Below are 14,394 nucleotides of genomic sequence, written 5' to 3' on the forward strand. Positions count from 1 at the left end.
TCTTATTTCAGTCAATGGCCCCAGCAGGTTCACCGTGACCCAGGCTGTCTTAAAGACTTCTTTGACCCCTCTTTTTCCTCAGCACCCCACCAACCCACCCACCTGATCTGTTCCCAAGTCACATGGATTCAGAGCCCTTCTTTCCACCACCATTGCCACTAGTCCTAATCTAGGCACTTATTTCTCCCCACCGAACATTTCGGAATGTTTCTAAGTGGGCTCTACCTCCTCTCTAATCCATCTTAAGTGATGATAGCAACATATTAATTTTTTGAGAGAGGATATATGTACTCTGGAACCGGAGGCCTTGGTTTTAAATTCCAGGTCTGCTACTTCTTACTTCTGTGACCTTGGGCAAGTTACCTAACCTCTCTGTACCTTACTCTCATCGTTTGCACACTAAGGATGGTAATAGTAGCTGCCTCAAAACTGTTGTGAACATAAAGTTGTGGGGCACCTAGAACAGCATCTGGCATGCATTTAAATGCTCAATAAATGTTTGCCATTATTTGCAGTTAGCATAGGTCCAGTCATACCCTGGACTGCCCCCAGATCCTCAAGAGAGTCCCATGGCATACCATGCTGCATTCAATCTGCCCAGCTGACCTTTCAGCTTCATATCACACAGCCCCACTTGAACCTGTACACACACCAGGCAAATCAGAGGTCTTACTATTCCCTGAACACGCGCCAGAGCCTCCCTCCTCATCCTCGCTGTTCCCACTTCTGGGATCTCTCCTCTCATATCTCTGTCCATCCTTCAAGCCAGTCTTAACTCCTTCATGAAGCCTTTTCTGAACCCCTCAACCAGAAGTGCTCCCCAATGCCCATGAATTCCTCCCAGCACAGGGGTTATGTTACTCTATGGCAGTTATCTTTTCTCTCCGTCTCACTGCAGTCCTGTCTTTCTCCCTGCAGGTTTGGAGCTCCATGAAGGTAACATATGCATCCATCATCCGTGTATTCACTACATCCTCTAGCCCTGTGAAATATGTTGAGGTGACAAAAAAATGGCGTTGTGGGTGATCAGAACCATAGCCACTACTGTGGCATAGTAGTTAGGCACCTCAAATAAAAAGAAATACACACTCTGCCCAGACTGGAGTCCTCATCATAGTTTTGAATGACATCAAAACTCACAGTATAAATTGGATGGTCTCTCCGGCAAGTCTTTCTTTACAGGACACCAGAAATACAGTAGAATCAATATAAGAAGAATGTGATTTGTAGCCCTATCCTAAATACTAACATGAAAATCACACAAAAAGTTTTCCTCATATATCAATATTAGAATCAAAAAACCACTGAGTACTGTGTTTAGTTGACTAAACGTAATTTTCTGCTAGATCTATCATCTAGCAATCCCAAGAGAAGCAACTTAGACCTCAATGCCTGGAGCTTGTTCAGTGACATATTAACTTCTGGCACATCACTGAAGAATTAAACATAATGGCATATACACAGTCCCTACCCTCGGACTCATGAGAGGTCCCCAAACCCTACACCCAGAAAAAGAGGGCGATAACAATACACATTCCCAACAATAGAACGAACACTCCATAAACACTGCTGGCAGTGACATCATCCAGGTACCAGAGGTCAGAGAGCAGGCAGTGCAGTACTCCATGCTATCTAGGAGCAGAGCTGTAATCTGACACCAGGGATTTAGACCTCTTTGCCCAGCAACTCTGGGCATTCATGAGCAGCAGCAAAGGGCTCTTTCATTCCCACTTTCACTTCAGCCATTCAAGGAGCATCCTGCTCCCAGCACCGCTAAGAGAAATGTCCTGAAGACATCAGTTTCAAGAATCCCTATGATGGGGCTTCCCTGGTGGAGCAGTGGTTGAGAGTCCGCCTGCCGATGCAGGGGACATGGGTTCGTGCCCCGGTCCGGGAGGATCCCACATGCCGCGGAGCGGCTGGGCCCGTGAGCCATGGCTGCTGAGCCTGTGCGTCCGGAGCCTGTGCTCCGCAACGGGAGAGGCCACAACAGTGAGAGGCCTGCGTACCACAGAAAAAAAAAAAAAAAAAAAAAGAATCCCTATGATATAGTGAAATTAAAGAATGTTTTCCCTCAAATAAAAGATATGCTCTTGAAGTTCGAGGATACTCTCACTCTTCCAATACCTGGTGGTACCCACAAATCTTTTGGCAGAACTGCCAAAATCCCTCTTAACAGGACAAGTCCTAGGAAGCTTACTAAGTAACTATGGTTCATTTAACTATGTTCATTTAATTGCACGTTTGGTTAAGAAAACAAGAAGGTAAAATTAAATGTTTGTTAGAATATGTTGAACAACTCTGAAACACTAGCTCTTTTAATAAAAAGACATAATTAAGTCAATTCAGCCTTCTTATTCCTTATTATATGTTGCTTTTATTAAGTAGAGATTTATCTCTCTTTAATTAAGTTTTTACTATACTATACGATATCTTTTTCCTGTAGATCAATGGTCTTTCACAGAAAACAGTTCCCTACTTGTATCTTGCACTCTCAAATCCTAATCCCACAGAGGCACAGTAAACAAAGAATGTAAATTAGCACTCCTATACCACTTCCTCAAAGGCAAAAATAATAATACTGTGAAGTTTGGGGCACCCAAATAAAATAACTCAATAATTTACCACACAGATAAACTCTTACTCATAGAGATGGCTTGGATACAGCTATCTCCAGCTAAGTGTGTACCACTTTTCAAATATGAGCTGCACAAACAAAAACATCCTGAGATACAACAGAAGCCTTGTGAACTGTAAAGCTGAAGCACCTATAATACACACACTGCCCTGTACTCTGTAGGTGCTCCAATAAATACTCCATGACTGATTCACAGGCCTACTACAGAATCTGGCAAGGACAGAGGGTGCGTCTCCCTGGTCCTGCTCTGGGGAGTGTTAGGAATCTACGGTTGAAGTTTATTGTGGTGGTAGGAAGAACTAATATAGATAGAGGTCTAAAAGGAATGAGGTGACGATAGGTTCAAATTATGTTAACTTTCCCTGCACCTCTCCCCAAGCATCTGAGCCTAAAGAAATTGGATTTGTTGCTTGCACCACTGGGGGAAGGTGAATAAAACTGCCATAAAGGTGCATAGCATTTCCTCACCAAAGAGCCAACAAACTAAATGGTTGAGAAAAAAAAGAAAAAAAGAAAGAAAGAAAGAAACTTACTTTTCATAGACCAGCTCCTCATCGATGGAGAAATAGTGGGTATTTACTGTGCTTTTTGGTCTATTCCTTAAAGTAGCAAAATATAACCGATCTGAAAGACAAGTTTAAAAGACAGGAGAAAACATATGAGAAGTAGGGAAGCTGGGGGCAAGGGGGGTTGCTAATGCAACAAGATTAAAATAACAATCGCCACCCATTATTTAAAGACCCCATTAACACATGGAATTCTTGCAGAGCCCTGATCTCTCCCACAAAGCGACAGAGATCCAAAAGCATACCAGTTAGAGAAGCGAGAAGAGGGCCCGACTGAGGAACTCAGCAGCGGGCAGAGCTCCCATATCCCCCTTGTTCAGGCCAGCAGGAGCAGCTAGAAGCTGACGGTACCCATAGCACTGGAGATGCAAGTTTGGTTCAGAAATCTCCACACCTCAGCAGCTGCGGAAGGGAAAGGGAGAGGCCAGAGGCGAGCCTCTCCCCTGCAGCTCCGGAGACTTCAAGAAGAGGAAGGGAGGAGAGACGGGGTGTGTGTCTGGAGATGTCCCGAAAACCGAGTCCAGCAGTAGCAGGATAAAGGCAACCGAAAGGATCCCCCGGATCCGCACGAGCCGCTGCATGCAGGAGCCCGGCAGAGGCCGGCGCCGTCCCATTATCGGGCGGGGAGGCCTTCCGAGGGTGCTGCAGAGGGAACGAGGGACGCAAGAAAGAGAGAGAAGCCGGAAGCAGGGGGTCCTCGGGGAGAGGATAGTACCGAGAGAGGACGAGAGCTCGCGCAGCGACCGCAATACGCTGGGGGCCCAGGAAGAAGCCGGAGACAGTGGTTGGGACGTTGGGACGAGAAGTGAAAAGAGTTGGGGGCGACGGAGGGTTGGAGGATGCGGGGCGGCTGCTCCTCACCTTTCATGAACTCGCAAGCCCCGATTAGTTCCCCTGACTCCGCTGCCATCTTAAGCGAGATACGCACGGGGGAGGGCTGGGTCCTGGCCAGCTGAGGTCACCCGCCCCCGGGGGCTTCCCCACTGCCCAGGAGCCGGGAAGCTTGCAGTCCCGAACACCGAGCCCGCCCGAGAGAGGCAGCAGGAGCCGAAGGCGGAGGCGGCTGGGGGGTCAGGGCGCAGGGCGCCCCGGGGACATTCCGCGAGGAACCCGAGCACCCTCCGAGCGGGGCGCACACGCCCCGGTCTGTGGCCACTCCGCTTCGGACCCGGCTGCTGCCGCTGCTCCGCCGCCGCCGCGCCTGGGAAACGCACACAAGCTGTCACGGCCGGGCAAAGTCTTCCCCCGGCTCCCAAAGGGATCATGGAGGAGGAGACTTCTGGCCCCGATCGCGCCCGTGGCTACTCGTGCGGCAGCGGGCAGGACTCTGGTGCCCGCCGGCTGGCAGCAGCTGCTCCGGCTCCTCCTTCGCCACCTTCTTTCAGCAGCAACTCTTCCTCCTCCTCCTGCCCCTGGGACCGCCCCCAGACCTTCCTCCCCGCCCTCCCTCTGCCCCCTCCACTTTCACGGCTCCGCGGCCATCCCTTAAAGGGACAGCGCCGCTCCTTTCTCCGCGCCCGCCCCGCGCCCCAGTTACCAACCGCCCCGCGGATCACTAAGAGCCGGTTGCTAAGGCTTTGTTGCCGTCCACCAATTGCTGTACGGGAAACGCGGCCCTGGGCCTTGAGGAGCCAGGCGGGGCCTTCAGACCAGAAAGTTATGAATGAAACGGTGGAGTTGGGAGTGATCCCGGAGGGCACTGCAGCGGCTTCGCAGGCAAGAATAAGCCCGCGCCCCTTCGTTTTCTGCACCCACTTAGTCTTCTTCCTATTCCAGATTTTTCGTCTCTGTCTCTCTCATTCTCTACCTCTCTCGCCCCACTCACCCTTGTTCTTCTAAACTCTTGCATGCGCGCGTGCACACACACACACACACACACTCTTAAAGATCTCAGAACTCCGTGCCCCACCTTACCTATAGCTAATCTTTCAACCAACCGCCATCCTCACCACTGACAGATCTCTATCTTTATTTTTTAAAAAGCCCTACCTCCTAGCTCAGAAGAACACCTACGGGTTTCCTCTACACTTATTGGACTCTGAGTTAACTTGTGCTTTGTTCTCACTGGGTAAAACGTTCCCATCCGGTTCCCCACGTCCTCTCATTTGGGTCGCTGCTGTGGCCGCAAAATCATCACAAATACCTAACCTTTCTGTGGCTCTGGTGTTGGAGGGGGGCGGGGCGGAGGAGCGAGGCCAGCCAGGGGGGGAGGGGAGGGAACAGGGGAGAGGGAAGAGGGCCACTTGTCCACGGGGAAAATTATCACAAAAGAATATCTTTACACAGCCTTAGCTGAAGCGCTGCAGGGAGTGGTTCATCTCAAAGAAGCCCTTGACTTGTTTCTGTGAGGCTTCTCGTACATCTCGAACAACTTTAAAGCAGGGTGTCCTACCGGTGTGCCTAATTAGAGAGCAGTCCCTTCCATATGAAAATGGCGCTACAGACCCATCACCGGAAGAGCATGCGCTCTGAGTGGTTTCTCCAGAAACAGACAGGGATTTGTGCCAGCCTTCGGTTTCGCAGTCGTTTGTTTACCTCTTGGAGAAAGGGGGCGCGCAAGAGAAAGAGTCCACTGACTTTGAAGGAGCGCTCTGAGGTCAGCGAGTAAAGCTCAATCTATTGGTCTCAACCCGTTAGCTTTGCTGGCTCTCCAAAAAGCTAAAGAGCCCACAGAAAAATGATAAACAAATATTACTTAGATATTCAGAAAAAATATTCTGAACATATCAGTAATTCTAATCGAACATGCCCTTGCAAGACAGTTAAAAGAAAACCTATCCTGACATCCAAATCTTTAAACTCCAAGGTAAGAACCATATAAATTTAAAGCTGGAAGAATCACTAAAGACGATCTCCTACCATCCCCTAATCTTCCCACAAGGAAAGACTATCTCAAAAGAGTTTTTAAAACCGTAAAAGTCCTGAAAATATGAGTTGTCATGAGTGTTCCACTCTGCTGAGATGCAGTCCATGTTTTCCAGGCCCCTGGCCATGGCTATGGAATTCTAAAGAATGAAGTATCTCTAAATGTATTGTCCACACTCAACAATTCTTCGAATTTTGCCTGATATTTACTCCCACAAATCGTGTGTCAACAATCATGTTAGCCAATTTATATTATTTTGTTGAAAAGTCCCAACTGAGACTTTATATGTAACAGTTATGGAAAAGCAAAGTGTATGAATGTCTCGATAAACTTACCCACTTTGTTTAAAAAACCTAATTCAATGATGGCAATCTATTTCCAAATTTTATGATGTAAAATTCGTGTAGAACCTAAATTCTCTTAACAAATTTCCTAACAAGTTTTCATCCAAGTGTTGGATTAGAAAAACTGCTTTAGAAAAAGAAGCCCAGGTTCTCATTCAACACATAAACTTTTAATTTTACTAAGTAAATAGACTAATGAAAAGAACTCTAAATCTATACGTTCAGAGAAGTCAGATTTAATTAAACACCTCTTGTTATTTTCTGAAATGAATTTACAAAAACATTTTCTTTCATATAATTCTCCTGCTTAGAAATTTTGGTCATGAGGAGTGAATTATGACCTGAACAAATAGAAGTCCTTAAAATTAAGAACTCAAAATGAAAAAGTTTATTTTTCCTTAGCATATTTACAGTATGAGTATTACAATGAAATTTTTGAAGTTGTTAAGACTTTATAATGTTTTTTTTGAAGCTCAACGAAAGGAAAATAAGTGATTGTCAGTATAATCAAATCTCTCTAAACCAAAATCTGCACAACCTAAATGGTATAAAAAAAATCCTACAAGAAAAATTATGAATAAGATAGTGCGCATACAGCACACATACATGTCAAGGTTCTAATGAGATCATAAAATACTATATTCTCTCAAATCATGAGGTCAGAGTTCCTATTGGTTGTAGTTTCATAATAAAGGCATGACTTCACAGTCTATGGAGGAAGATATGGAAAAAACTTTCCAATCACTCAGAATAAATGTTAGGAACTGACTTTTATCTTAACAATAAAGAATGGTGTTGCACACATAAAGAAAATACTAGGAGAATAAAGATTTCACTCAACTGCAGAAAGGGAAGGTAATGTTATACAGAGAAATTTAGTATAGGGCTAATTAAGTATAGGGCTTCCCTGGTGGAGCAGGGGTTAAGAATCCACCTGCCAACGCAGGAGACACGGGTTGGAGCCCTGGTCTGGGAAGATGCCACATGGAGTGGAGCAACTAAGCCCGTGCGCCACAACTACTGAGCCTTCGCTCTAGAGCCTGCGAGCCACAACTACTGAAGCCCCCTTGCCTAGAGCCCGTGCTCCGCAACAAGAGAAGACACTGCAATGAGAATCCTGCACACCGCAACGAAGAGTAGCCCCCGCTCACCACAACTAGAGAAAGCCCGTGCGCAGCAACGAAGACCCAACGGAGCCTAAATTAAATAAATTAATTAAAAAAAAGAAATTTAGTAAGTATAGAATTGTCTCAAGTTTGAAAATGACAACATATATTCTAACTCTGCAAACATACGTAGCTTGAATCCTGCCTCCAGTGCCCTGAGGGCAGTCTGCAGCCTAAGCTCATACACCTGGAAAGCTAGAACACTCACTGCTAGAGGCAGCTCTAAAATATGTTGTCACCCTCTGGTTCTAATTCTGCCCCTTAAGGCTGTGCTGAACTCCCTTAGTTACTCTTGCATATGACAACTCTTCAAAAATACAAAGGCAGCTCCCTTGGACCACTTCTTCCCCCTTGGTATTTCCCAGATTAAAATCTCCATTTTCTTCAACCTTTTCTTAAATTACATAGCTTCAAGCCCTGCTGTCCAGTCACCCTCTTTTCCAATTTGTCTGCATCCCTCATAAAGTGTGTCCCAGAACTGAATGCAGGCCTGTGGTGACCTGGTATGACTAGTTCTGAGATCAGAAAAAAAAAAGCACTGATGAAAATTCAGATGGGAACAAAAGCACTGAAAAACATAAAAAAACTAAGTTTTATTATTTAGTTTCAGTTTTATTATTTAGTTCTCTCGTTGGAAGAGGGGGGAAAAATGTTGCTCAGGATAGTCAAAGGCCTGACAGCTGTGATATTTACATATTCTATTCTTTTAAAATTATCTTCATTTCTCAGAATATCTGATTTTAACATGCTCTTTTAGTTGTTTGTTCAGTCATGATGATGTTATCTAAGCAAATAAAAGGGAATATAGAATACATACTTTGAATTCTTTCTAAAAATCAATTTTCAGTTTAACTATGAACCAAGGGGCAGTAGAAACCTACACTGCTGAGTAATTTGAAATTCAAAGTAATTTGAATTGTTTAAATATTTTGATAAATTGCTTATATAATGCCAAAAATAATTTAAAGCAGCTTTTAGTAAAATATATATGCAAAAAAAGTCATTACAAGCCTGTCCCAATCTGATGAGAATGTATACAAAAGTGAATAATGGCAGAAAACAATTGAGGTTTATTATTATAGAGTATTATTATATTATTATATATTTTATATTATTATATTATATATCAATTATATATTAATATATATTATATTGTATATTATTATTATATTATTATAGAGTATTATTATTATTATGGAGTATTATAATAGTATTTTTTAAATGATCATTCTTTAGTTTTCTTTTACAATTAAAGATTCAAATCCAGAATGAGAATTCTGCCCTTGTTTTTCAGCTCATCTACTCTGCACTCATCCTGTTTGTAAAAACAACCTTCCCAAAGGAACCCCGGGCCATTATTGTTCTCCCCTGTTCCTGTCAGTATCTGATTCATGAAGCTTCCTTGAAAAATGGGGAAGAATGGGGTTTTCTACTTTATTATCGTCACTGCCAAATATGTTACACATGGATTGTTGAAAATCTGAGTGCAATAAAAGGAATAGTAACCAAAAAAAAAAAAAAAGCCATTACAGTACAAAAAGAATACCAAAAATTTGTAGACAACATGACTGTCCACAGATGCTAAGATCTTGGCCTGACCTAGCCATATTCTGCATCACACTAATTCTGTTTAAGGATTTCAAGCCAGAATCAAAGACAGTAAAAACCAGAAGGGACCTGGAAGATCAGCTAGGTCCAGTTTTCAAACAGACTCCATGGAGTCTAAGGTAGCAAGAGACCCCACATGGGGTTGGGGGTGGAGAGGGAAAGATGAGCAGGCAGGGCTTTTACAAAATATTTCATTTGTAAAAGAGTATGTGTCAAAATAGAGGAAAGAAAAGAGAAGAAACTGAGGTCCACAGTTGGTAATCAATTTTCCAAAGTTATGTAGCTTATTAGTGGTAGACTCAAGACCAGTATTCATTATTTGCTCTAATACCAGCAATCTTTTCTCAGTTTTCCCCTAACTTAACTTATCTAACATTGTTTAGTTTATAGGTTCTGAAACTTTTGAGATGATAAAGTATCAAGCAATATAATGTATATTAATAAATTTTTTCTTCAAAATTTTAGAGAAAATGATTTAAACTCAGAATGAAAAAATAAAAGATGCTTCATTATCTGCCACTGCTATTATTGTCATGTGGCTTCTACAAAAATCTGAATTATTTTTCCACTCCTGTGATTTATTAATAGTATACCAGCATTCTACAGAACATAGCTTAAGAAATACTGTTTTAGTGAACATTAAATAATTCGATAATCATCTCATCCTTGACCAGTGCAGCAAGGAAAGAATGATGTAATTTTAGAAAGTAAAAGAAAGTTCCATGGGCAGGTCAGTATACATACGATTGCTCAATTTATTAACCACTTTGCTACATTTTTCAAATAGGCTAAAATGTGGTTTGTAAATTTACATAGTTTATCCATCTACATTTATCTGTCATTTCTACTCTTTTTGGAGAAGAAATGAAGAAGTGAACATTTTTTTCTCCAAGAATATAGAAAATAATATTCCTCACACCACTCCCTGCCCTCATCACCACTGCCTCAACTTACCACCACCCCATTACCATTGCCCTGTTAAGAAATATCATTAGTGAGCTCACGTTTTAATCTTGTTTCCATGTTCACTCCCACATGCACATTTAATACATGCCCCTACTATACTCTGTATATGTTTCTATCAGGAAAATAATAGTTGAGTTTTATTGAAAATCAAGCAGAGCAATTTATACCTCAGGTCTCACATCAGTTGCCTATGAGGTAGGTACTATGATTACTCCCATTTTACAGTTGAGGAAACTGCCACAAAACAGATGCTCACGGAATATTTGGAGAATAAATAAATAAATGAGTAATTAAAATGTTGGGAGTTGATCTCTACTACCAGGCTCTATTCACATTGTCATTTCTTACCTATCTTTCCTGCAGTTAATCTTATAATTGTATTTTTGTCCATAATTGTGAAAATAAAAATGAATTTCATAGTAAAAAAAAAAAAAGTTGGGAGGTGAACTTATGTGAATCACTTGGATATGTAAATTAGTTATATCTGTAGCCTAGAGTAGTGGAAAAAATACTGGATTTATAATCAGAAGCCTGGGTTTCAGGCACCGCTCTATCACCAACTGTATGCATTATCTTAGACTATTTCCTCTGGTGTTAAATGGGAATTATAATAATTTCTAACTCACAGGAATAAGAGTAGAATTAAATAAGACTACCATGCTGTGATGCCATTGTATATAAATATTTGTTATTAGTGTTAAAGCCGATATTAAATACTAAATTATTTCCAAAATATGATGATCAGAAGCCTCAAATTATATCTATTTGGATCTAGGCATCGTTACTTAATTTACTCCTAGATTAAAAACACAAGCAAAGTATTTACAATAGCCAGGACATGGAAGCAACCTAAGTGTCCATTGGCAGATGAACGGATAAAGAAGATGTGGCACATATATACAATGGAATATTACTCAGCCATAAAAAGAAACGAAATTGAGTTATTTGTAGTGAGGTGGATAGACCTAGAGACTGTTATACAGAGTGAAGTAAGTCAGAAAGAGAAAAACAAATACCATATGCTAACACATATATATGGAATCTAAAAAAAAATGGTTCTGAAGAACCTAGGGGCAGGACAGGAATAAAGACACAGACATAGAGACTGGACTTGAGGACACGGGGAGGGGGAAGGTTAAGCTGGGATGAAGTGAGAGAGTGGCATGGACTTATATACACTACCAAATGTAAAAGAGATAGCTAGTGGGAAGCAGCCGCATAGCACAGGGAGGTCAGCTCAGTGCTTTGTGACCACATAGAGGGGTGGGATAGGGAGGGTGGGAGGGAGACGCAAGAGGGAGGAGATATGGGGAAATATGTATATGTATAGTCGATTCACTTTGTTATAAAGCAGAAACTAACACACCATCGTAAAGCAATTATACTCTAATAAAGATGTTAAAAACAAACAAAAAAACACAAGCAAAATATACACTCACAGAGAAGCTCTTTTTATCAACTGAAGACAGTTCCACAGGATACAAGTTAATGTTGTCTTTCATTTCTGATTGCCTGAAGCATGGTACTGTCCCTAGAATGTGATTGGGACCAACGACCCCATTCAGGCATCCTCCATGGGTTCCTAAATTCCCCTGCTCTGGCTCACGTTCTTTCAATCGTTCTGTTCCAGAAGCCTGGAACACAAATGTTTTTCCCTCCAGTTCCCATGGTGACCCTTGGTGCCCCTTTGGAATCCCAGGTTTTCTGGTGCCTACCCCTGTGCAGAAACTCCAGGAGAAAATAATTTCAACAAACTAATGGGAGATCCTTGGTTTTCATTTTTCCAATCACAAAATGCTATACAATTACTGAACAGATTCCTGATGGTTGTTCTTGCTGCTGCTGTTGTTAACACCTGTAATTGTATTGATTCCAGTGGGAAAAGACACACAATATCTTCTGTGTACCAAGCCTTCCTTCACGAAGATTCTATGTTATTCTTCAGGTTCTATCTAAAGTATAATTTGGACTTGTTAGTGTAGGATAATAACGATATGAATAATGTGCACACAAACAAAAATAATTTCTGCTTATCCTAAAATATATTATTTCTCTTCAAAACCGTGTTTTATTTCCCATAACATCAAACATATATTTTCTTTTTATATTTATGCATTCATTCATTCAGCAAATATCTGCTGTTTACTATTTGCCTGGTACTGTACTAGGTGCTAGGATAACAATCAAGAACAAGGCGGATTGTTTTCTTAAGGAATTTACATTCTATAAAGTGATATAGATAAGCAAGCAGTCTCCATAAGCAATAGACATATGATAGGCTGGAGTAAGTACAGAGCATTAGGAAGCTTTTGTGAAAAACATTAATGCTGAGAAGTGAGGAAAGCGTTCCCTGCAGAATCCTAGACTTGAGCTTGAACAGGCGTTAGCCAGGTGGAGGTAGCCAGATTGAGAAGGGAGCAAAGTAGCAGGGGAGGTGGGAAGGAGGAAGACACAAGGAGAGAGTCCCAGGCTGAGAAAACACGATGTACACTGGCTGGGAAGCAATCATGAGAAAGGCTAATTCAGGGATCTGAAATAGTTCCATTTGGCTCCAGCCCAGAGTGTGAAGTGGGAGGAGAGGGGAAAGGATCTTGGTAAGAAAGGTTAAAAATGTGGACGTTAGCCAGAGGGCAATAGGTCACCAAAATGAAATATATTAAATAGGAAAAGCCTAGTCAGGTGGGGTTTTAAAAATTGCTGGAAATAGTCTACAAAGTAGTTATGCTAATTGTAAATAGATTGGAGCTTACCCCATTAATCCCCAAAGGAGCAGAATTATAACAAGAATATAGACTAAGCTCCACTTAATAGGCTCTTTCATTCTCTCCTTTTCCTCTCACTATTAAAAAGACAAAATTGAACTTGCCCATTTTTTGCAGAACATAATTAAGTGCATAAAGGAAAGAGTTGTCTGAGATTCTGGAAATTTAATTTGCATATACTGAGGATAAATGTGGATAAGGCAATGCATATTTCCTCTAAATTGTGGGTATTTTTAGTAAAGGACCCTAAGCAAATGTAAAAAGTAAAATATACAAGAATTACACTTTATTTATTTATTTATTTATTTATTTATTTTTTTTTTCTTTTTTGCGGTACGCGGGCCTCTCACTGTTGTGGCCTCTCCCATTGCGGAGCACAGGCTCCAGACGCGCAGGCTCAGCGGCGATGGCTCACGGACCCAGCCACTCCGCGGCATGTGGGATCTTCCCAGACGGGGGCACGAACCCGTGTCCCCTGCATCGGCAGGCGGACTCTCAACCACTGCGCCACCAGGGAAGCCCTACACTTTATTAAAATATACTAATTAACTGAAAAAAGTAAGGTGGGATGTGTAAAAAGTTGATTTCTAAAAAACTTAAAAAAAAATTTTTAGAAATAGTTAACATGAATGATTTGATTACCTGACTTCTTAGAGGACAAGTTGATAGTGCCTAATGATTTAAAAAAAAAAAAAGCAGAGAGGCTACAGGGCATGACTTGTGCCCTGGAGCTCCCAGCTGGACAGCCAATCCCAATCTTGCCATCTCCTCTTAAGACAGAAAAGTATGCACCAGCGTGCAGACATAATTCTTATCTAACATGCTCTATCTGTCTGTGTGTTGTGTGTGGTGCCTTTCTTGGTGCTCTTGGGTGGTTTGTCTAGCCAGGTTTTCCTGATGGACTTTACCTCATCACTGACCTTTACAGCATTCCTCTGAAAGTGATTTTAGTTCTTGGAACATCATTAACCTAAGTATTAGCCACTTACCTGCTGGAATGGGGGAAAAAAAAAAACTGACAAGAGGAATATTCACTTACCACGCTGACTCATCCCTTTCCTAACACTTTGTTCCAGGCCAGATTTTTTTATTTCTATCCCTAAACCTCTTCCTCCTCCAGACTTCTCCAGCTCAGTACATACTGACACCAGTTACCAGTTGCTCAAGTACACTCCTAGCTAAGGATCATCTTAACTGATCCCCCGCATGGAGTCATTCCACGTGAATTGCTTGCTCTGCCTTATAATGTATCCTGAATCCTTCTACTTTTGTCTCCTCATCCCTTCCCCCTGGACCTCTGCAACTGGCAAGACTTTTGTTTTGATCTGTAGGTAAGACCCAAGGATTATGGTCCAAGGAATTCCTTGCCTATTGTGTCCTTTAAGGGTGGGGGTGGGATGCAGTTATTTTGTTAGTTTTTCCTGTCACAATCCCAAGAAAGCATCCTGGGGAAGAGGTATCTAAGCATCCACTGCCTT

At 42.1% G+C, this 14,394-nt stretch overlaps 1 protein-coding gene across 5 annotated transcripts in view; it reads right to left on the minus strand.

Moving 5' to 3' along the window:
• The window catches only part of CDC14A (cell division cycle 14A), a 173,665-nt gene extending 169,080 nt beyond the window's left edge, over positions 1–4,585 (minus strand). For 3 of the 5 annotated variants that reach the window (XM_081226310.1, XM_081226309.1, XM_081226313.1), the window contains exons 1-2: positions 4,133–4,585; positions 3,172–3,262 (exon numbers count right to left, since the gene is read on the minus strand). In XM_081226310.1, the coding sequence (XP_081082436.1) occupies positions 3,172–3,262; positions 4,133–4,469 (428 nt within the window). In that variant the 5' untranslated portion in view covers positions 4,470–4,585. Of the gene's footprint in view, positions 1–3,171; positions 3,263–4,065 lie in introns of all 5 variants that reach the window. The other 2 variants (XM_081226311.1, XM_081226314.1) reach the window with 1 other exon arrangement.
• Positions 4,586–14,394: the final 9,809 nt, after the last annotated feature.

This window comes from Mesoplodon bidens (assembly GCF_964165515.1).
Source record: "Mesoplodon bidens genome assembly, chromosome: 2".
Taxonomy (NCBI): Eukaryota; Metazoa; Chordata; class Mammalia; order Artiodactyla; family Ziphiidae; genus Mesoplodon; species Mesoplodon bidens.